Below are 24372 nucleotides of genomic sequence, written 5' to 3' on the forward strand. Positions count from 1 at the left end.
GATAAGGGGCTAATATAAAAATATCGGGAACTCACACTCAATAACAAAAATAACAGTAAAACAGGCAGAGCTGGGTGTGGTGGTGCACTCAGTAAGCCAGGGCAGAAGAAGAGTGAGTTGACCATCAGAGTGGGCTGTACACTGCTGGTCTCCATTGGTAGCCAGCTGGTTTGAAAGGAGGAAGTTGTTATTATTCTCAAAATTTCTTAATTTTCCCTTTGTTATTCTCAAAAAATAATTTGCAATCATAGAAACCCAACTAAACATTTTCCAAAGAAAGCATCAGAGTGGCCAACACGTATATGTAGCCATTCTTGCTGTCATTAATCCCTGAGGAAGCAAAGCAAAACCAGAGGAGGCAGCAGGCATACCTGCTGGAATGGTCACTGTTACCAAGAGAACAAGAGAAGGCACCCGTTGGTGAGGGTATGGAGGAAAGGGGGCACACGTTGTGGGGATTGTGAATACTACAGATGTAATAGAAAACACTATGGACAAACCATCAAGCCTCAAACACTACTTTTTGGGTCTACCTAGAGAAATTTGGGAGGATGTCATTTGTTCATGGTATCCTGGTGTGCACTTTCTGTAGCTTGGGAGACACTGCACAGAACGACAAAACTGTCATCCTAACAGGTAAGTGTATCTGCGAATGTTGCCAGCTTGTCTAACCAAGAACAAAATGTAGATGTCCAAGCCATAGCTTAATCATCAAAGCACTCCTGCTGAAAAGCTGGTGTGAGGCTGAGGATGAAGAACCTTGCCACCATGCCAGCTTAGCCTTTGGGAGATCCTGGGTCCATCGCCAGCACTACAGAAAGAACATGGTAGAGTTGCGGGGAAGGGATATGTGGCGTGGACCACATGGCGACCATTGCTCCTCGACCAAGAGCCAGCATTTCAACGTTTTATGCCACAGTTCTCCAGCACCCTTTTACTTCCAGTTTTTAATGATTCCCGCTATGTGTTATAGGAGTTTCTTACATGCCTTTTTCTTTGGGAAATTTATTGCAGGCTTTGACAGATGAAAATGTATTAAAAGGTAGCCTCTTTAAACAAAATAATTTTTTGAAAAAAAATCCCCACCACCGTGGAATGCTAAACTAAAAAATGAATAATAATAATAATAAAGGTAAAAGTAAGAAGAAATATGAAGAATCAAATAGTCTTGTTTTAAGAAAAATAATTTTTATTACATTCATTTGTCAATGTGTATGTGCATGGACCACAGGCTATGTGTGGTGATCAGTGGACAGTTTGTGGAAGCTGGCTCTGTCCTTTGACCACATGGATCCTAACAGGTTTTCTGTCCCCAAATAGTAAGTTTCTCCACCAACGCAGTAAGCCAGATCAAGCCAAACTGAAATGTTATAGCAACAGGTTTATTTGAGCAAAGCAACTCCCAAACGAGTTCTCCAGATCCCATAGATATAGGCAGGAGAAGCCACAAGCCTGTGTTCTATAGATTGTAGTTGAGGGCTGATGATGTGTCCAGCACAAGCTGGGTTTGTGCCAAGTATAGTCAAAAGCTGAGTGCTTAGGCAGGAACTTGGGCTGCTGATGGCAAAAGGGGAAGAAGTTGCAAGGGTCTCCAAGAATGTAGAACTGGGCTTTTTGGCACCTGTTGTCCCAAGAGGATGGGGTTGAGAGAGAGAGAGAGAGAGAGAGAGAGAGAGAGAGAGAGAGAGAGAGAGAGAGAGAGAGGAATGAGGCTTTCTGGATCATGCTGGAGATAAATGATTGTTGTCTTTGTTCTAAGATTTGTCATAAGTTAACAATATAACATGTATTATATGTGCTGTCATTTCTAAAGACTGTGTAACATATATATGACCCAGACTAGTATGATCCTCCTGCTTATCCTTCCTACAAGATGGAGATCCCAGAATGTCTGACAGTCAGATAACCTGAACAAGAAAAGATGGCGTAAATCTTTAACACCTCCTGAAAAGCAGACTTAAATTTCTGGACAGCTTTTGGGAAAGACAATTTTCTCCTAGATGAGTCTCTAGTGTCACAGACTTCCCTGTTGCTGATTTTAGTGCATAAAAAAGGCTCAATCACTTTGATCATGATCTAGTTTAAAAAACAAAAAGTGCCGGAGAACCCCGGGCAGACAAATTTTTTTTTTTTTTGTGAACAAAGAAGGAAGAGGGAGTGTGTACTGTTTCTATAGCAGTTATCATGTTCCCCTGACTCAACAATGCCTCGATTCAAAAGCAGGCAGAAAATGGCATTTTTTTCCACAACTATCTCCCTTCTGGGAGGTTTTAATCTGAGCATAAGAATGGTGCTTCATGAACCTTTAAAAAGAAAAATCAAAATACTTTGTCTCATTTCAAGTCTCTGCACAAGGGAAACGACAACATTGATGACTCTAAACTTTTTTAAATAACTTGACATTTCCTTTTTTTGCAGCAAGGAGGCCAGCTGCCTACTACACCCCAGGTTGCTCTCTGGTACTTTCGTAGCAGAGGGCCCTGGGTGCTGAGAGCCCTGGTCCAGTGGAAGTGCTCTAAAACCCTCATGCGGTTTCCCTTTCTTAAAATTAATATGACTAACTCTCTTTATTGTTTTTCTATTATTTGTTTGTTTATTTACTTTGAAGCTGGCTCTGTGACCCTAAACTGACCTCGAACTTCTCAATGCTGTGAATCACCCACTTGTACCTTCATGCCTGGTGCAGTAGTGAAATTTAAAAAACAATTTTTCACCCGGTGGCTGAGTCTTGGGTGAGTCAACCACCGAAAAAAAAAATCACAAAACTCCACACGCCAGGGGAGCTCTATCTTGTTCAATAACTTCACCTCTTTTCCTGATGCTTTGATTCCTGAACCACTTGGTAGAAAGCTTTGGACTTGGGTGTAGGGGAGAGTTCCTGGTCTTTGAATTCAGTGTTTGCTGTTAAAGTAGGAGACGTTGGATGCAGACATGAGAATCCCCACGGCGACTGAGGTAAGAGGATTGCTACCTAGATCTTGTCTGAATAAGGAGATTAGATAGAAAGATGATAGGTAGGTGGGTAGATAGATAGATAATAAATAAGTAAGTAAACAGAAAGATAAATAAGTAAATAAATAAATTTTAAAAAACAAATTTATTTTCTGTTCAAGTAGAACCCCTGGAGAGAACTGGAGACTCCATAGCTCTTCACGTGGTTCCATGGTGTAATGGTTAGCACTCTGGACTCTGAATCCAGCGATCCGAGTTCAAATCTCGGTGGGACCTACACTTTTTTTCCTTCAATTAGCTTTCACTTTAAATTGATACAAAAAATAATTCCTGGTAATTACATCTTAATAGAGTTAAATACCTTTATTCACCAACTGAGTGGCTTTATTTTTGCTTACAGTTTCTTTTTAGAGGAAGGAAAAGCAAAAACCTCTTAAGAAGGCATTGCAGGAGGAAGCTAGAACTCCTTCCAGAGAAATCCGCTCACAACTGGGGAGGCGGGAGGCAGTAATTAGTAGTGAAGACTTAGAGGAAACAGTCCCAAGCTGGCAACTGGAAATAGAATTTATCTAGTCTGGAAAGCAATAGTAGCTATTTTGTTGGGGGGGGGGGTCCTTTGCTTTTTTTGTTGTTGTTGTTGTTTCATGAGACAAATTCTTACTCTACCCTGTGTGATCCCAAACTCGCTCCAATCCTCATGCTTCTGTCTACTGAAAGTTAGGACTTCAACTTTTTTTGTTTGGTTTGGGTTTCTTGTATGTTTTACTTTTCCTTTTTTAAAATTTCTTTGAGACAGGGTCTCATGTAGCCTAGAATGGCCTGGAATTTTTAATCCTCCTCTCCCCGCCTCTTGAGTGCTGGAATTATAGATAACGCAGGAGGACGCGGTTGGTCACAGTCTTCAGTGAGTAGAGAGAGATCCAAGCTTGACCAGTTTGCACTAGTAAACGTCACGTGAGCAGAGACTGGGAATGACTCCACACCAAACTGTTGACGTCACGTGAGCGGAGGTGGATGGGGCACTGGTGCATCTTCTGGAACCGTCAACTCGGTGAAAGTGGTGCCGGCAAGCGCCCACGAGTTTGGCAAGGGCAAGAAAGGCTGGAGCCTGGCGAGGGAACCAGCGGTCCCCAAAGTCACGCTCGCTTTTCCCGCAACTTCTTTCTTTAAAGGGTTTTGATTTTCCAATTTCATTCTTGTACACAGTGTGCTGTGACCGTATTCCCTCCCCATTACCCTTTTCTTCTCTTCTACTCCCGCTCACCTCCTTCACAACACGCCCACCCCTGTGTGTGAACTCACAAGTAGGTCTCATTCAGGGAGCCACACACAGGCTCGTGATTGCAAGGTCACTTCACATTCAGTTTCACAGCGCACAGGTCACACTTTTTTTGAGACAGAAAATAAAGGCGGGAAATAGCGCGTCTGCAGTCTCCAGTGTCAGAGGCTGTCTTACAAGATTTCACCGTGGAGGACGGAGGCTGATTTATCTTCAGTAAATAACATCCCGCATTCAACGACAGGGAGCGCACATGTATAGTAGGAATTCAGTATCTCTCTCTCTCTCTCTCTCTCTCTCTCTCTCTCTCTCTCTCTCTCAAGTAATTTAGCGTCTTAATTTTTCACTTACTTAGATTTGTAAGAAGTTTAATTTTTGTTTAAAATATTGGTTATCCCTATCTTGTTTTATATAACCGCAAGTCTGCCTGACATCATTTACTAAATTTAGGGAACCTTCGCAATAAATTCGCCTCTTGTAAAATCTGAATTTACTCATAACCATGTATGACCACACTGTTTGACGTTAGTTCCCACTGAGTTTGCAATACATTTTTATAGCATACACATGAACTGGTGATGAAAAAAATTATCCTCAATTCTTCTAGTAAAAGATGTGTTTTGAATGCAAGTTCCCTTTTCATACATTATAAATTACTTATCAAAATTCTCTAGTCGTTTCTTTTAGTCTCCACTCTCCTTAAAATATAAAGACAATTCAAACTAGAAGAAGTTGGTCTAAAACACGGATCTATAATTATCGGAAATAGCTTTAAAAATAAGAACAGTTTACAGAAGTATCTTCTAATGCAATATGTCATGGCAGGGTCTTTGAGCGTAAAAATACAGAGTTTGGCATAAAACTTTTCGGCAGGTGTAGACTACGATGTGCAAGAAAAAAAAATGGGGTCGTGAAAAAAAATAAATGTTTATCCCCAGCAAAAAATAGCTATGAGTTCTACGGAGATTCCAGTAATCAGTCGAGAACGTAGGCATTAAGTAGAGCCATATGGGAAGGTTAGTACATATATTCCGGGTCCAGGAAAGAGATTACGGAGTTTGAGGATGCCAGGACGGTTTTCACTATAGGGTGGAAAGCAAGTGTGGTACCAAGAAACGAAGACGGTTGACGATGGAGATGTGTAGGCACTACTAAGGAGTCATCAAAATGAGAAAGGGTCCTTTTGGAGGACGGAAATGATTACACATAAATATTCCTTAAGGAGTCTTCTAGATTGACGACGTACTACTATATAGAGATCACAAAATCAAAGTTTGAGACGCTCATCAAAATAAGATTTAAAGATGAAGGCGAAGAAATGATGCACCACATGGGACGAGGTGGCCGAGTGGTTAAGGCGATGGACTGCTAATCCATTGTGCTCTGCACGCGTGGGTTCGAATCCCATCCTCGTCGTTGGTCCCCAAGTAGGCCTATATATTATGCTTTTCCAAATTCAAAGGTTCTGATCGTTCAGATCGTTCAGATAACGTCCTCTGAGTAAGTATTCCTGTTCCCAGTACCTCTCTCTAAGGCCTCCATGTCACAGTAAGGCGTTTTGGAATCACCTGTCCTTGCTTTCTTCGCAATGCTTCTGTAAGTACTTAACAATACTCCTTATTTTCTTTTTTTTTTCCGATTAATTATGCAGGCACACGTCACTCACACAGGGCACTCAGACACTACAGTACAGCACAAGCACAGAGACAGACAGACAAACAGACACATGCACACACAGTGCTTACTCACCTGGGACTCGAACCGGAATACTCCTTATTTTCAAAGTCCCATTAAAAGTTTCATTTTAAACTTAATGCTTGGAAGTAATTTCAAATTTATGGAAGATGTGTAAAAATAAGAATGGTAAGAAAGCCACACATATTTTTACTAGAATTTACCTATTCCGATTTCCCTGTTCCTCCACAAACCCTTTCTGGTTGCTCTGCCTTTCTTACGCTCTCTGTCTCTCTTTGAAGCCCCTCCCTCAGCCAAAAAGCAATGTATATCATGGCCCTTTGCTCTTAAGGACAGCCCTCCCCCCCCCCCCCCCCGTTTGTTTTTCAAGACAGGGTTTCAGGGTTTCCCTATATAACAGCCCTGGCTGCGCCGGAACTCGCTATGTAGACTAGATTGTCCAAGAACTCACAGGGTCCCCCCTACCTCTGCCTCCTGAGTGCTGCGATAAAGGCGTGTGTCATCACTGCCCAGTAAGGACGTATTTTCTTTTCTTTTTTTTTTTTTAAGCACGTATTTTCTAAAAGCAAAGACATTTTGTTTATAACCATGGTATAATTAGAGGTTTCAAATATATTTTTTAAATGATGGGATTGTCTGTTTTAACTTTTCCCTTGGGCTCAAGTTTGTCAGTTGAGCTGACAGTTGTCAGTTGTGGCATTTACATTTCTATCTTCACACCGGGATGCAGGATATAGGCTTGAAGGGAAGGTCTGGGAATTTGGCTCCGTGGTTCAGAGCACTGGCCGTTCTTCAAGAAGCCAGCATTGGGCATCTGTACCTCCAGTTCCAGGGATCCGATGCCATCCACGTGGTCACACACATGGTGCACATACGTGAAGGCAAAATGTTCATACATAACAACAAAATGTGTTGGGGCATTTGAATCCACTGGGAGAAATTTAGATTAAATCAATTTATTCTTACTGCTAGCAGGACAGCATCCTTAGAGTCAAACAGCATGCCTTGCGGAAGGGGCATTAAGGTGTGGCTTTAAAGCCAGCGTCAGAAAGATGTGTATTACAACCATCCATGGAGCCCACAGTTGGGCAGGAAAACTATTTTTACTTCCTTCAGTTGTTTCTTACTTTCCTGCTATATAGTAATAAAAAGACCATTTCATCCCTTTCCCACAGCAATAGCAGGTTTTACAGAAGCAAAGGCAGCTGTAAATACTTCGCTGCCCCTTAACTTGTTCTTATCTCACCTGCAGTCAACTAGGAACACCCAAGCATTCCAGAGCAAAATGTCAAAGGCCCTTAAGGGATGCCTGGCTCCAAATTACGTTTCTTTAGTCATCACAGGGGACCTGTGGAAATGATCACTTGGGTCTGAGCACTCTGATGACTGGGGCAGAGCAATTCATTTCAGGGCAGGCACCAAACACAGCGCCATCAGCTTAGGGCTGGCAGTCACATCGCCACAAATGAAGCACATTTAAAAAAAAAGGAAACGGACCACTACTAATTTGGGCTTTGTATCACTTTTCCCCCCACGTCAAAATTACGTTCATATTCTGCATCTCCCGAAGAACAACGCATAAAACATATATGCTCTTCTTCGGCAAAACTTCATTAATACCATACATCAACAAAACAGATGGCTCGATAGAGCACACTTTAGATTTATGAAGAATAGAAAGGAAATCATCATCAGGAATACAGAATCTGAAGACACTCCATGTCCAGCTCCCCTTGTAACCATGGCAACTGATGATCACTGTCGTTCAGCCAGTTAATACCTGAGCAGAGTTTCTCCCCTGCAGCTAACAAGCAGCCTAGGGGAAGAAGACACCTAGGGAGGACACCAAAATGGTTTCCGTGAGATCTTCCATTCAGATTCGACATCTATTGATAATTCCCCCTGAGCTATATTTACTGTGGTGGTTGCCAAGTGGCAGTTCCTCGATTCCAGCATTCTTCAGTCTGCGCTTGGCACTGCCTTAGAAGCAGAGACACCTCTCTTCACTTATGTAGTTGTGCATTTTCAGAATAAGCTCAGAAGATCCTATCTTTTTTTCAGTGATTTACCGTTCACCATTTCCTTTAATGATTTTGGTACCCAGAGGAACTGATCTGGACAATGAGAGCCTCTTCAGGCTGACAAATGAGTCCTTGTGATGTTGTCATTATATAATTCTATGGTGATCTCAATTTTTGGCATAGCAAGTGCTTCTAGGCTCAGTTGAAACTACCCTGTCTAAGTCTTGAAGTCACTTATTTCTCAGAAAGGACCCTTAAATGACCTGTACTATTAAAAGCCAATACCCAATATCCAGGTGGGCTCATTGTTTCTGAGGTATTTTTATTTATATGACCTTTTAATGGAGCTGAAAAGGGATGGCTTTAACCTGTTCTTCTCCTTAGCCTGTCTATGTCATTGTGACTGGAAAGTAAGACAAGCAGGTCTTGGTGGCGGCAGAAACCAAAATAAACAACAAACGTGGAACAAAGGAGTCTTGAGGAGAAAGAATACTCTATCTGGAGAACAATAGCTGTGGAGATGACAGGCAGAAAAAGCGGGCCTTGGCAAGATCCAGCATAGCCTGCACCTCCTCTAGCTTCCCACCCAGGCAAGCTGGCAGCAGTGCATCTAGTGCCTGTCAATCTATTTTTTAGGTCCTATTTGTGATGTGTCTTCCTGAGTTTTCCCTGGGCTACCGCAAATTTAGAGGAGTTTTCCAGGGAGCCAACCATTACCCACCGGTTCATTTGATGCTTGTCTAGTGTTGAAGGCACATGGCTGGGAAAAACTCTATGTCCATTCTTCAAACCAGTAAATATACCATGTAAAATAATGAGTCAAAATTGAAACAAAACAAGCCTGGCGGTGGTGGCATATGCCTTTAATCCCAGCACTCAGGAAGCACAGGCAGGCGGCTGTGAATTCTAGGCCAGCCTGGTCTACAGAGCAAATTCCAGGACAGCCAGGGCTACAAGGAGAAACTCTGTCTCAACCACCCCCCCAAAAAAAAAAAAAAACAAAATAAAAATTGAGAAAAAAATAAAAACTACCAGGGAGGTCTGGTATTACCTATTACCTCTAGGCCTGATACAGAAAGGAGTATGGTGATTGCCTGGGAATCGATTGCACTGAAAAGTCTTACGGGTGCTGCTGTTTTGGTTCCTGTCATGAGGTTGCATTAACCAACATGTCAATGAAATCTCACAGCCTTCACCATCTTCATGATGTCACTATCCAAGATGGCACCATGTCATATGGCTGTCTCAATATTGATGGCATCTCAAACCAAGATGATGGCCCAGTCACATGGTTGCCTCCATCTTGATAAGGTAGCTAGCTAAAACAACCACAAATCACATGGTTCCTTTATGCTTATGGTGAGCTCAGTTACAGGATAAAATGAGCCCATCTCCATGATATATCCCTATGGGATTCATGAATCTCACAGATTAAATGTCATCCCCTTTCTTTTGAAAAGATACCTGAGTTGTTAGCTTGCAGGCCCAGAAGAGTAAAGAAATATGCTGGAATTCCATGGTTTCAACACAAGAAAGGGAAGAGGTATCATCTGGAGCTTGATTTGACTAGCCCCGCCTCCTGTACACAAGTGGTTGCTAGGAAAAGAACCTATTGTAATATTCTGTCTCACTTGAGCATGGCCTAGGCTTTCACCTTTTGCTGCATGTTTAATAAGCTCACTCATTCTCAACCAAAAATGCTGCTTCCATGGATCATTCCTGGCTCTGCACAGAACAGGAGCCCACTATTTTAATGGGCAATTCACACTCCAGGGGTGGAAGCTACTCCAGCTCTCCTTTTCTCACCGATAGTGGGTGCTTTGTAAACTGGGCCACACCCCAGAACCGGATTTTCAAAAGTAAAATTAGTGCCATGTTCCTTAGTGGCATTAGGAATGAACTCACTGATAAAAGTGTACACTAAACAAGACATGATTCGACACAAGCGTGCATATTTCAACAAAATGTTCCATAAGCCACAAATATGTACCATGAGCTATATACATAATGCCAAATGGTTAGAGACATATTAAGGAGAAAAAAACAACAGAAACTGGTTTTCAATAATATTAATTTTTTAATCCAACATATCCAAAATATTAGCATTTCAACATTAATTAACTAGTCATATTTCCTGGGCTCAACCATCACTACAATTAATGGATACAATGTCCTGGCATTACTTCCGGCTGCTGCATGCGCACACCCTAAAACAGTAAAGTTCATAGTTGGCTCCCTTCATTGAACACCAGGTTCCGTCTCCAAAAAAAATATCTGTGCAGCAACTGTGTTAGAGGTATTCTTCTAATATACATTATAAAAGAACAAAATAATTTCCTTTGAATTTTTCTCTTTACAGTAAATGAGCCTTTCAGTTTGTGACTAGATCTTCCAAAAGAAAGAAAAGAGCAAAAATATACAACTTTTTTATTTTTGAAACAGGGCCTTTTTATGTAATCCTGAATGTCCTGGAACTCTCTGCGAAGATCCAGGTTGGCCTTGAACTCACTGACACCTCTACTTGTCTTTGTTTACGCAGTTCTAGGATTAAAGGTGTGTACCACCATGCCAAGCTCAAAAAATACCTAACTTAATGAAGTCAAAGAATAAAATAACTATAAAACACTTGCTTATCATTCTTAAGTTTTGAGTTCAATTCTTAACAATACATACATGACAGAGAGGGAGGAAGGGAGAGAGAGGTTGTTTGATTCCTGTTTATGTCTCTTCATGTTTATTTGTAAATGGACATCATTTACCCTGTATATGTTAAAAAGTCTTAACCACCTCCCTACGCCATTAATGCCCCAGAAATGCCTGACTCTTTTTATTCATCATCCAGGGACTCCAGGATGTTGTCTCTGCTCCACTCCTCTACTCTGTTAGTACCCGGCTTGTCCACCTGCTCAAGATAATACATAAAGGGAAGTTGAATAGATAGATAATAGAAAGACATGTATTCTTCTTGGAGTCATTGCAGAGAGTCACAGAAGAGACTTGTGTCCACTCAAGATATCTTTCTTGGTCTCTGAAGTCCAGATCCATCTTCCAAAAAGACACTTTTTCCTAAATATCAAATGGATTAAGACCTCAGTTAAACAAGAACATTTCTTAGTTTTCTGAAGCTCAATTTACTTTCTACTTTTAGAAATTAGGAAAGTAAAATTACATAGTCTTCAAGGGCAATTGATGTTAGTGGTCAAGAAACTGAACTTTACCCTTTAGAACTGCAAGCAGTGCTTACTTAATACATCTCGTAAGACACTGCGCTGACTATTGGGATTTCTCAGGGGCTGGTTCAGGTCCCTCACACCCTGATTTCTGCCTTGGGGCTGGCTGACTCCTCGGGTCCATCTCCTTTTCTTTCTTCTTCTTAAAAAATATTTTTAAAATTTCATTACATTTGTTTTGTTAATAAATAATTTATTTTGTTAATGCGGGCACACGGAGGACAATTATTGGGAGGAATGTGTTTTGTTTTGAGACAGGGTCTTCTTTCCGAGCTTTGGCTGTCCTGGAACTCACCTATGTAGATCAGGCTGGCCTCAAACTCATAGAGATCAGCCTGCCTCTCTGTGTGCTGGGATTAAAGGCATGCGACACTACACTCAGTAGTTTACTTTTGACATGTGGGTCTTGGGAATTGAATTCAAGTTGTTGGGCCTGGCAGCAAGTGCCTTTACCCACTGAGACATCTTGCCAGCCCCTGACCACCTTTCATTGTTCTCTTCCTCCAGAAGAATCTCTCCAGTTCCCTGGATATCTCATTGTCGCCAAACTCTACGCCTTTCTGAAACCCAGTTTAAGCCTTGGGAAATCAAATTCAAGAGCCAATTCTTCCTTTTTTTCTTTTTCCTTGAGACAGGATTTCTCTGTGTAACAAGAGCTCTGGCTGTTCTGGAGGGAACTCTTCTTGTTCAGGCTGACCTTGAACTCAGAGATCCACCTGCCCCGCACCCCAAGTGCTGGGACTACAGATGTCTGCCACCACAGACAGCTGAGCCAGTTCTTTTTACCTTATTCTATGTTTTCTCGAGGAAACCAGGGATACCTCAGCTGAGTGAAAAAAAAATGAAGAAATAATATTTGGAAAAGGGGACAACTAAGAAGTCCAAGCAATAGACAGGAAACAATCAGAACTCTAAGGGAATACCTTCTCCCCGCCCCCTCCCCCGAGGAATACCCAATTAGAGCCTTTTCTAAAATTATGCTCTATAACCTTTCCTCACTGTGGACATTTTCTCCCTCTTGAGCTAGGGTTTCAAATATCCCAGGCCCAGACAGATGACCTTGGATTTCTCAGCCTCCTGGCTCCGCCTCTGCAGAGCTGGGGTTACTGGTGTTAGCTACTGCATGTAGTTTGACAGTGCTGGGGATTAAGACCCAGTGCTTCATACATGCCAGGAAAACACTCGACTGTTACATCTCCAGTCCTCCATCTCATGTTCTTAATATGTCTCTGCTACCTGAAACGTCTCTTAAACAACCCCAAGTCCTCAGTCTTTTCCTATTTTATTCCCTCTCCCTATGGCAGCCAGAGTCATCTAAAACAGTGTGCAGCTGTTTCTGTGCTTCTCCGTGTATTCACCGCTACCTGGTGTGTTCAAGATGCTGCCCACCTTGTGCTGCACGGTTTGCAGTCATGGCCACCACCTGCTTCTGCTCACCATAGCCATACCTGACTGTTTGGAAGCGACGTCAATACATCTTGGGGACCTTCCTTTCCTGTCTGAACTCACAGTTTGAGATTGGCCTGCAATAAGATTACCCATTGGCTGACGGCTAGTGCACTGTCAGGCAGAATTCAAGTCTCGCGTCAGCCCTGGTCGAGATAATCTCTGTCCAAGCTCATTTCTAGGCTCTTGTCCCTGGTGTTATGATCATTGGCTAGTTAACAGTTCCACACTAAATTCTCCTAAATCAGAATTGTTCCTGACCACTGAATGACCAGAAGAAAGGACTGTGCAAGGCGTACAATTATCCCTAGACATGGTAAAGAACAGTATCTAATGTTTTCCTTCTGTCATCGTTCAATAACATACCAATCTTGGGAATGTCTTTAAGACACCAACGTGGAAATGGACCCTTGAGATGATTCAATGAGTGAAAGCGGCTGTGGCACAAACCTGGTGATGAGAGCTCAGTCCCTAAAACTTGGAACCCATGTGGTACAGGGGGCGGGGGAGAAGCTCACCAAGGTCATTCCCTGACCTCAGCACGAATGTGCCATGGCACACATGCCCAGGAACACACCATTTAGTAAGGCTATAAAAAACCTGTTTAAAGTTGCAACGGGGCTGAGGATGTGAGTAAGGAGGAGAGCGCCAGCCTAGTATTTGTGACATCCTGGATCCAAGCCCCACTATCTCACATATACACAATTAATAAGCACACAAATAAATGCCAACCATTTCTAACTTGGGTGATTAGGGGGTGAAAAACAATGAGCACACTCTACAGTCACTAGGGCTTAAATCTAGTCTCTGCTTGAATGACTTCAGGCAAATTTGTTAACATTTTCCTGCCCCGTTATCTAGATGAGCTTGTCAGTAATTCCTGTATCATAGACTTTTTTTTCAACAATTTTTTTTATTTTATCAATTTAAAATTATTTTTCCAATTAGACTTTCTCCAAAGTATCTGTAAAAATAAGAAATATGTACTAAATGTGCCCAAAGACTCGTGTCTGGGTATGCCTCAGTTTTGCTCTAGGAAGCACTAAGGAAGATTCCCCAGTTTACCTATTCACTTCCCCCTGGTTTGACAGCTGCAGTCAGTTAGGTACCTGCTGTTCTCTCGTTCTTATGCTTGTTATCCGGCCTAGGGCTTCATGCCCTGATGACCCTCTCTGAGAAAGATGTGAATACACAAAGGGTTAATTTGATGAGGCACACATAAAAATGAAATGTAAGCCTTGGTCTCCCTACTTGGGTATTTGCAGTTCCTATTGTGGTCTATGGTGTAGAGATAAGAAAGAAGGCTTCAGCCACCTCCTCTGCCTCCCCACTTCCTGAGAAACCATCCTTCAAGGTCAAACTGCTGCTGAACATTTAGGGTGAGCCAGTCCTTGCAGCCCTGAAGCAGTGCTGTTTGACTGATCCAATCTGCCAAGCTGCAGATGGATTTACGCAGTTGAAATTTGGCCTTGCCAAATTCCCACCATGCATACAGATCATTCTTCCTCCGAACCCAACCAAAAGCATACCCGCCAGAAACCAACAGAGTAAGAGCAAGTCTCCATGAACACCAAGTGGAGGGCAGCAAGTGGAGATGCTGATAGATAGGAAAGAACCTCCCTTTACCAGACTGAGGTCTGGCAGGCTGGATCTTCACTAGTTTTGTATGTTAAATTGACCAAAAGAAAGAAGGATGGGGCTAAGCCATTGCCAGTTTGGGGAGCTACTGGGACGACTTTCAAGAAAAAGTGGTACAAAGAGTCCTCAGAGATGACCTTGGTCCCCAAGAGTAGACTGAACACAGATCAGATCTCACCCAAACACTCCCAAGAAACCACTGAGAGACAAGCAATAAGAAGTGAGAACTTGGTGTCTCTATGACATTAAGACAGCCAAGGTCCCCTTAGAGCTCAAATCAAGGAAGGCTAAGGTATAGGATCAACCTATCTCCTCCCAAAGATGCTTGCTATCTTCCTGCCATGGTCATTCCCCAAGTGGGAGGCTGTGCCCTGGTGGAGCTCACAGCTGTACAAGGAGGAGAGGGTGGGAAAGGGAGTTGGAGCTTCTGCTCCAGGAACCTTAGTCCCATGCGGCCCCGTTTCCTACCAGCGCGAGAGGACACATTGGCAGTCCACCTTCTTGGAGGACTTAGATTAGGACACAGAGGAAACACCTGCAGCCTTCACTGATCTGAAATATGTTTTCTCTAGAGAATTGGAGAGACGGAAGCTCTTTGTGGCCGTGTGCCAGGGTGACTGGGCTACTTCTTGTAAGTGTGATGTCTCCGGGAGCGCCCTGGCTCCCGATTCCTTGCGGTTTTTGAGTTTGTACCAATACAGAATGAAGGCGTCCATGATCTGATAGAATCTTTCCCCACAGAACCCTGCACAGCTGGAGAGGACATCCCAAAGTCTAGACTGCTACCTGCCTTAATTGCTCCGGGTGGAGGTGTACTCTGAGCAAAAGGGACCAGAGAGGGGGCCTCAGACGTGGTCTTTCTTGCAGTGATACTAGCCACAGGTGTAATCTGGCTTGGGAGGCCCTGCATGCTCGGGTTCCAGCATTGCACAAAGGGTGCTAGGGTGCTTGGGGTCTCACCCTGTCTTGCACCAGACATGCTTCTTTGTGGAGCAGCCACAATGACCTCAGGCTCCCCACAGTCCATAGGGGTCACTAATCCTCCAAATGCAAAAGGTTTAGGGGCTGTGCTGCCAAATGCTGAGCTGTAGGCTCCACTCTGGTGGTTCTGTCTAACAACCCCAAGGGTAGCTGAGCTAGCTTCACTGAATGGAAAACCAGCTAGCATGCTGCCAAAACTTGACTGGATGCTGGCAGAAGTGTGGATAATAGAAGCTGAAGATGCCAACCCCCCAGAAACTGGTGGTATAGTCTTGCTGAGAACCATTTGAGCAGGAGGTGGCATCTGGGTTGGGGACACAATTGAGTTCCCTGAAAGGAAAGAGGTACTAAAGCTTGGAACAGGAGCTAATTGGAGAGAACATTGCTTCTGGCTGTCTGTGGCCCCAGGTGAAGACTGAGAAGTACTTTTCTGGGATGGTGGGAAAGATGATGTTGGGCTTGATCTCAAGGATGTTGTGAGTGCTGAAGTCACATTGGAGATGCTTGAGGTCACTGTAGGCTGGGTTATGGATGATAAGCCTAAAGTTGGCAGAGGTCCACTCACCCCCTGTGGTTTAGTGGTGCTTCTAAGGGGGGATATCTGGATGGCACTAGTAAGGACCTGGCTAAAGATGGTGACCGTGTGTACAGTGGAAATTGCAGGGTGCTGGCATGGGAAAATGAAATCGGTGGCCGGGGAAAAGCCCTGGGAAGCCCCAAGCAGGAAAGCTTGGCAAGAAGGGACAGAATAAGAATTGCTCGTGGTGCTAGTTACTAGATTCAAGTCCACACCAGGGTCTTTGGATGTGCTGACTGGGATGGCAGATGTAACCAGAGAGGAGGCTGTCGCTAGGCCATGGAAGAAATGGGTCGAAGCAGAAGTCAGCAAAGGAGAGGCCTGCTTAGCGGACACAGGGGCTGTCATCAGCATGGTTGTAAGTGGTCCTACACTGCCAAAGATTGGCTTGAAGGTGGACGTTAAGATGCTTGGAGCTGTAGAAAAAGAAGAGCTGGATGATGCCCCCCGAGCCATGACAGAAATTCTGGAATATGAGGAGTCACTACTGTACACAGACCCCCAAACAGGTCCTAATGCTGAGTGAGCAGAAGTCTCCGCAGGAAGTACAGATTCAGGAAGATGGAGAATTGGGCTACTCACCACCCCAAGCAGAGTGTTTTGTGTGGTAGGTGCAGTGGGGATCATGACAGATGGGGGAGGGGGCGCTGCAGACCTGGGAGGGGTTGAAGATGGCCTGGTGGAATCGGGGACTGGTGCTATGGGAGAGCTTGGAGACACCTGGATGGAAGCAGCTGAGGGTTTTGAGTCTGAGGAGATGCCTTGAAGGTGCTCTAACTGTGAGCACCGGGCTGGGACAGGCAAGCTCTTCGAGCTTTCCCGCTGAGGACTCCTGTGGGTACCGAGGACTGTCTCAGAAGAAGGCCGACTAAGAGACACGGGAGGCTCAGTACTGGTCTCAGAAATGGAGTCTGTGACGATCCCAGTTGTCGCTTCTGTGGTTGGTTTGTTTGGCCCAGCTTGCCTTTCTGAGGTCGGGTCCTCTTCAGTGACAACACAGCCTTGCTGACAAGGCGTGGTCAGCGGATCCCTAGGACCAGATTGCAGGCAAGGAATCTCGCTGTTGGGCTGCCCAGAGCTGCCGGGTGTAACTAACGGGTGAGGATTAGGATTTCTCCCTGTCTTTTTCAGTGGCCATTCTGGAGTTTGGATTGATGTCCTGGAAAAATGTCGTTTCCAAGACTCTGAGAGATAGCTGGAAGAACTGTATGAGCTGGTAATAGCATTTCTTTTAGTGCTGGGGGGCCCGCGTGTGCGTACGCTGGCCAAGAGCGCCACGGAGGAGCAACTGGACTTCTTACGTTTATGATCTGAGCTCTGGGCGGAAAGGCCCCTTTTCAGAGATCCAGGCCTGGCCACAAATGAAACTGTGGCTCCGCTTTTCAACAGGGGCTTAAAGGCGGACCCAGGGGTGGCAGAATTCCTTTTACTGTCCGAGCTGTCCGGGAACAGTGGCTCTTCCCTCCTGGCTCTCCCCTTCCCGCACTTGAAGAGAGCCTTCAGCACCGGGCTTTTTCCACACTCTCCCGGTGACGACTCTGAGGGTCCCGCGGAGTTGATCACTTTTGAGACCGATAACAAGGGCCGTGGTCTCCGCTCAGGCGGTGAGATCTTGACTGTCACCGGACTCCATGTGGCCCTCGGGTGACGAAGGGACCAAATGTTACGTTTGAGGTAACTTTCCCACCAGTCTGAAGGAAGAGACCCCATGATGGGGTTCTGCGGCCTCTTCATGGGAAAGCGCCTCCAGGCCTCACTGACGAAGGCGGCGGGATTGGCGGGATCCCAGTTGGGCGGCCTCCGGGCCGGCCTGTGTCGCCGGGCGGGCTGGGCGCGGTGGACATGCTGCACCCGGTAGACCTGGTAGAGGGGCCTAGCCGGTCGGCGGGTCGCAGGCTTCTCTCGTGCGTCTGCGCGCCCCTGTGCTGAGGACCGCGGAGAGGACCCCGCTTTGCCCAGGTAGCCGCCCATGCGGAGAACCGGGCTGGTGGGGGGTCAGTTCCAGCCCGGTTTAGCTTCTGATGTTTTGGACGTCGGCGGAGGTGGCCGAACCCAAGCATCCGCTGCCCGAGTGACGGTTGGGCTACGCGTGTAAGAAAAGCGCGAGGGTGCCAGGGAGCTGGCGACACGCGGACCTCGGTAACAGTGTCAGCCCACCCGGGGATCTGCGGTCCGCGTGCCAGTTCTCCAAACTCTGAGCTGGGAGAAATTCTGGGTGATTTGAATCCTACAGAGTATTTGGGGAGGACGGGAGTGGGGGGGGGAGGGGGGGATCGAGAGTGCACGCGACACAATGACACTGATGGAAATGACCAGGCAGGGCACAGGACGTTGTGAGCTGTTATGGGAAAGGCAACAGCCGACCTTTGTGACCGAGGTGAGATCTCTGGGTTCCATCAGTGCCTCCTGGTGGCCAAACCCAGGCTCCTACTTGAAGTGGAAGCGGCCAAGGTTTGTAACCTTGATGTTAAACTGAACCCTGGCGGGAAAGACTACTTCGAAAACACTTGGTGCTCCTCTTCACTATCAAACCTTTATTCACTTTCAGAATTCGTGTGTTGAACAAGGAAAAAAAAAATACAGAAAGTTTCGCTCTACCTTCCTGTACTGGCTGATGGTATCGACTTGGCATCAAAGAACTCTGCCAGGCCAGGTGTGAGCTGGAATCTTACATTTCACCAAAAACAAAACAAACAAAAACGAACTAACTAACCAAAACCCACATATACACAGTACGCGGGAGCAGCTCAGAAGGCTGTAGGAGACTGTTGCTGTCGTTAAAAGGTTGGGGGGAACAACAAACTACAGTCTGACTTTTCGCTGTCCCCGGTGTAGGGACTTTGTGCAAAACGGGATAGCAGAGGATGGTTTCGATCCATCGACCTCTGGGTTATGGGCCCAGCACGCTTCCGCTGCGCCACTCTGCTTCCACGTCTTAAGGGCTTCTATTTCACTCTCTAATGGTGAATATCGCTATTCTCACGTTCGGTTTTTATTTCTGATTGTTTTTCTGACTTTCACCACCACATTAACCCAAACCCAGGCCTCTTCTTGGACTCACGCGGCCTTCTCACTGGTTTCCGCACAAGTCTTATAAGCGATCGTTGTGGTTTAAAAAAAAAAAGTTTTCATTTGGTTTCACGGGCACAGGGTTCACAGGGTTTCCAAAAACCACGGATTCTCGATCCAAATGGGTACGTGGCTACGGCAATTTCGATCGAATTCCGTGTGGGATAGTTTCAATAAAGATAAAAAGATAAAAGGTAACAAGCTAAAATAGGCCCTTCCTCTTGCTTTGGCTTCTGTCGGGGGCCGGGGCTTTCAGGAAGGCTGTGGACAAAAGTCCTTGCGTGAATCCAGCCTCGCGTTTCCAAAACCGAACAAACCTTAGTCTCTAGCGGTGGAAGACAGCCTGATGCCATTAAGCTACTTTTTCATTTCATTTTATTTTTTTATTATTTTATTTTATTCTGCGGTGCTTCTCCGGGTTCACAAGAAAATCAGCTTCTCTGCCGGTCGAAGAAAACAGCGAGAAATCCTAGGACTCCGCCCCGCGAGGCCGCCCCAGTTCCGGGAACGCGCGCCCCCTAGAGGACTCAAACGCACTGGTCTTTTTGTAGCCCACTCGAGGCTCTGCTTTCGTGGGCACAATCTCCTGGAGCCTCCCGGCCTTCTGCGGTTAGGACAGCGCTTCTTTCTCTCTGCGAAGATTTCCTCAAGCCAACACTAAACAGCACATGCTTGAATTCTGACATGTCTGTCAAACTTGGGAGGAAGAGACCAGAGACAGGGAATCAGGCATACAGGCAGGCAGGCAGTGTCTCTGGAGTTGTTCTGAATCCAAAGATGGTAAGGTTTTGTTGTCTCATCTGGCCTGGTGTCCTCAGAGCTCAGAAGATGGCGCCAGATCTCCTAAAACCGGAGTTTCCTATGAGCTATGGTATAGGTAGCTCAAGTTCTTTGGGAATTGACATCCTTTTAAGACCTCTGTGACACCAGGCACACATGTAGTATGCAAGCAAACACTCTTAGACACAAAATTCAAATATTTTTTTAAAAAAGAAATTATCAAATATTTTCCAAAATGCCTAAACCATTTTACATTTTTACCAGTAATATATAAGAGATGTGAGTCTCTGCACTTTTGCCAGCCTAGCATTTATTATTTTATTCTTACTTGATTAGTGTATAAAGACAAAACATGATCTTATGGACATTTCCCAAACTGTTAATGACGTTTGGCCTCTTCTGATTTCCCTTGTATATCCTCATCAACGAGTCTTTTGCCAGCTGGATCATTGTTTCAATATTGTTTCAACAGCGAGAGTTCCTGTGGGTTCTCACTGAGTCCATTGTCACACATGTAGTTTGCCATTCTTTCTCCAGATCTGTGGCCTGTCTTTTGATCTGCCTAACAAAGTCTTTCTAGAACAAATTTTTAATTTCGATGAACCACAATTAATTATTTTTCATTTATTTATGGGTTGTGATTTTGATGTCAAGCCTAAGAATCTTTTACATTGTAAAAACACTCTTGTTTTTGCTTTTTCTCCTAAAATTTTTATAATTTTGTACTTTGCTTTAAACCTATGATCCATTTTGAGTTTTTAAAACAACAGTCTAGCTGGTCCATGGTGGTGCATGTCTTAAATTCCAGCACTTGGGAGGCAGAAGCAGGCATATCTTTGTGTAAAGTGAGTTCTGTCTCAAAACACACACACAAATCCAAACCAAAAAAAAAAAAACAGTCTAAAATTTAGGTAAATATTTTCTTCAGCATCATTACTTTCTTAAGTTGTTACACAAAGTAATATGTTCCATTATGACATTTTCTCGTGTGTGTGTGTGTGAGTGTATGTGTGTGTGTATGTGTGTGTGTGTGTTTGAGTGTGTGTGTGTGTATACTGTCCTATCCACTGTGAAGAGACACCATGATTAAGGCAACTTATAAAGAAAGCATTTAATTAGGGGCTTGCTTGCAGTTTCAGAGGGAGAGTCGATGACCGTCAGGGCAGAGAGCAAGGCAGCAGGCAGGCAGGCATGGCAGTGGCACACTAACAGCTTACATCCTGATCCTCAAGTTAGAGGCAAACAGAGACAGGGCCTGGTGTGGCCTTTCTGAAACCTCAAAATCCACCCCTAGTGACACACCTCATCCAAACAAGGGCCACATTTTCTAATCCTTCCCAAAATAGCTACATCAACTAGTGACCAAGCATTCAAATAAATGAACCCGTGCAGACCATTATTATTCCACCCAGCACAACATGTGTCATTGTATTTCTTCTAACTCACTCCTCACCCCATCCCCCACACACTACCTTTGAATCCTCCCCGAACCACTCTTGTCCAGCATCATTTAAACAAGCAGACAAGGGGCTGGAGAAACGGTTCAGTGGTTAAGAGTACTAATGACTCCTACAGAGAACTGAAACTTCGTTCCCCTGTACCCATAAGGTGACTCACAACCACTCATAACTCTAGGGGAACCAACATCCTCTTCTGACCTCTGTAGGTACCAGACACACATGTGGTACACATACATACATGTAGACAAAGACTTATGCATATAAAATAAATTTTAAAAATTTAAAAAACAAAATTCATTCTTGATCTTTGATTTGGCTGAACATAGTCATCTAGGAGGTTGTTTTGTTTTATTTGCTCCTTAGAATTGTCCATGGAGATTTTATTATCTGCAAATTATAATCCTCTCGTAGGTAGGGAAAACACATATTATCTTTAAAACAAAAGCAAACAAAAACCCACAATCTACTCTTCTGTCAACCACACTGTGAACACTCAGTTGACCTAAACTGTGAAGGTGAAGAGTAAAGAGGCGCACTATTTCTCGTAGGCTGAATATTTCGTCACCCCACAGAACTTGTTAGTAACCTCTTGATGCTTGGGCTTATCATTGCAATATGATATGACCACAATTTGACAGAGACCTTTCCATCTTCCAAGGATTTTGGCTGTGAGAGGGAGGATAGAAAAATCCAAGTTTTGCATTTTAGCAGAGTATATATTTGTTTTAGAAACGGTATTCAAGAAGCAAAGTTCTGCCATGATCTGTAAGCTTTCTTTTCCTGCTATTATATCTTTGTTTGTTTGTTTTAGGGGTATGTTTTGTTTCGCTGATTCTTTGGAGTATAGTTTCTCCAGTATATCTTCTTGGAAGAGAATAAAAGCACAACACTACTGATTGCCTTAGTTTCAGAAGGGAAGAGTTATGAATGCCTGAACAGGGACTTGAACCCTGAACCCTCAGATTAAAAGTCTGATGCTCTACCAATTGAGCTATCCAGGCCCTCATATGGCAGGTTTGTTCGCATGTAGCAATCAATAACTACCAATTTCACTGATAGTATAGACCAGTTCTTGTACTGGAAAAGTGATGGAGTTGATCTGTAACTGTGAAGGGTGGTTCCATCAGCATTCGGTTACAAGTTCTGTGGGTTGGCCTATGGAGCAGGAACATGAGTGACATGAAAAAAACAAGCCCTTAATTGCAAACAGTTGTGGAAGAGGGACATAAACAGAAGAAAACAATGGACTGCTTCTGCTAAATATCTGTAGTTAAATCTGCCACCAACAGCCTGATGATTACTGGATACCAGAAAACAAACAGAATGACATAAAGAGAAGCAAAGAAAACACTAAGAGAAGCAAGAAGCAACCAGAGGACGACAATGGTATCTGAAAAGCTGAATAAAGATTCTTTTGGACAAGAACGTTACAGTGAGTGCGTGTGGCCCTGCCTGCCCTTTCCACAGCTGGGCGCTCCTCTCCTTGAACTTGGACAGATTCATTGTGTTCACTGGGCACCTGCCACCTTTTCTCAGAACGCTGAATTTGGAAGGAGACCACTGGACTACATCACAGGACTCTAAAGGCCATGGAAATGCTTCCCAGCATCCTTTCAAGAGAGCGAACAGCTGCAGTTGTAGTGCAATGGTAGATGCTAACCTAGAACATGTGACCCTGTGGTTGATGCCCCAGAAATCCATATAATCCATTTTCCCAAAACTACTCATCTAGCAAGTATATTCAGGCATGTTCTTGTTGAGCTTCCTGAAGACACATCTACAGAAGTTCTCCATCCAGCTGGGTCTTTGAATTCAAATCACTTGCCAGAATTCCTATCAGATATAACATAGGGATGATGGTGCTGGAGGCATAGAGAGATTCAGAGCTTGGTCTCAATTATTTGATCTATAAAAAAAGGTGACCTGAACTTTCCCAAAGGCAGAGGCAGAAGAGGCTGGAGAAAACAGGGATATAAAAGATACTTCAAAATACAGGACAGATTTTCACTCTCCTATGTAATTGACAGTTTCTTTCCCACCTGCCAATTCCCAAATAACCACTCAGAGGCTTAACATTACTAATAAATGCTTGACCAGTGGCTCTGGCTCACTATTGGCTAGCTCTTACATTTAAATTAACCCATAGTTTTCAACTATGCTTTAACCATGTGGTTTGTGGCTTGTTATCTCATTTTTTACATGTCTTGCTTCTTCGACAGCTGGCTAGTATCTCACAGACTCTGCCCTTCTTCTCCTGTATCTCTGTTGGATTTCATGCCTGGTTTTATTCTTCCTTGTCACAGGCCAAAGCAACTTTATTTATTAACCAATGAGAACAACATATACTCTCAGCATACAGAAAGACCATCCCACAGAATTTCCCCCTTTCTGTCTAATCAAAAAATGTTTTCATTTTAACATAGTAAAATTACATATAACAAAATATTTATCAAGAATCAGTTACAATATACAGTCTATTTGTATCTGGCAAAATTAAAGAACATACTATATCACTTATCCAATTTTTGTAAGTCCAAAGTTTCATATATAATTTATCTTTTATCACAACTAAGGAAAACTATAATTGTAACTATCTAGTCTTCAACTCCATCAAAGACCCCAGAAAAATATAATATTACCCTAGTAAGCAGGAAATGCATTGTAAGCAAAATCCAAAACTCTAGAAGTGGCAGAGACACCTGACTGCCTAGACAGTCATCCAAAGTTCTTCTGTAACATTGGGGCATCCATCTTCAGTCTACAGGCCTAGAGTATCTGGCAGACATTTCAATAAAACAGAAAATCTGAAGGACTGTCCTGCCTGTATTATAAAAGTTCATCAGTCACTTTCCTCTGTAGCCACAGAATGTCTGGCAGTTTCTCCTGTGATGCAGAAACCTGAAGGGCCAACCCACTTTGTTTTTGCAAAGTTTAGCAGGCATTTTCCGGTGGGTCCTGAATGTCCAGTTTATACAGCATACTGTCAAGCAGTCCAGGCACAGGCAGTTTCTTGTCCAAATTGTTAGCCTTGCCACATTAAAAGCAAATTCCATAAGGTGTTTTTTTCAATGCCCTATCATCCTCTTTTAAGTAATTGATGCAGCCAGGAGCAGACATGTCTCACAGTCAAGAAATGTCTAAGTTCCTAAAACATTTTAAATGTCATATTCTGTAGGTCTTTGAAGTGTTTGAAGATTACCAACATAATTGAAATATATCTTTGGGCCAGGCGGTAGTAGCACAT

The 24372-nt window shown here is 44.0% G+C and overlaps 1 protein-coding gene and 4 non-coding genes across 5 annotated transcripts; 2 read left to right on the top strand and 3 right to left on the bottom strand.

Annotated features, from left to right (window-relative positions):
- The first annotated feature begins 3156 nt into the window (after positions 1-3156).
- On the top strand, positions 3157-3228 carry Trnaq-cug (transfer RNA glutamine (anticodon CUG)). The gene has a single exon. It is a non-coding gene; the product is annotated as a tRNA-Gln (tRNA).
- A 2337-nt stretch (positions 3229-5565) lies between these two features.
- Positions 5566-5647, top strand: Trnas-gcu (transfer RNA serine (anticodon GCU)). The gene has a single exon. It is a non-coding gene; the product is annotated as a tRNA-Ser (tRNA).
- Positions 5648-14883: 9236 nt separating this feature from the next.
- On the bottom strand, positions 14884-17790 carry Pom121l2 (POM121 transmembrane nucleoporin like 2). The gene has a single exon (XM_075971062.1). It carries the CDS (start codon positions 17788-17790, stop codon positions 14884-14886), a length of 2907 nt encoding a protein of 968 aa, XP_075827177.1.
- An 884-nt stretch (positions 17791-18674) lies between these two features.
- Trnam-cau (transfer RNA methionine (anticodon CAU)) lies at positions 18675-18746 on the bottom strand. The gene has a single exon. It is a non-coding gene; the product is annotated as a tRNA-Met (tRNA).
- Positions 18747-22056: 3310 nt separating this feature from the next.
- On the bottom strand, positions 22057-22129 carry Trnak-uuu (transfer RNA lysine (anticodon UUU)). Its single transcript has one exon. It is a non-coding gene; the product is annotated as a tRNA-Lys (tRNA).
- Between the last annotated feature and the right edge of the window lie 2243 nt (positions 22130-24372).

This window comes from Microtus pennsylvanicus, chromosome 4 (genome assembly GCF_037038515.1).
Source record: "Microtus pennsylvanicus isolate mMicPen1 chromosome 4, mMicPen1.hap1, whole genome shotgun sequence".
NCBI lineage: Eukaryota > Metazoa > Chordata > Mammalia > Rodentia > Cricetidae > Microtus > Microtus pennsylvanicus.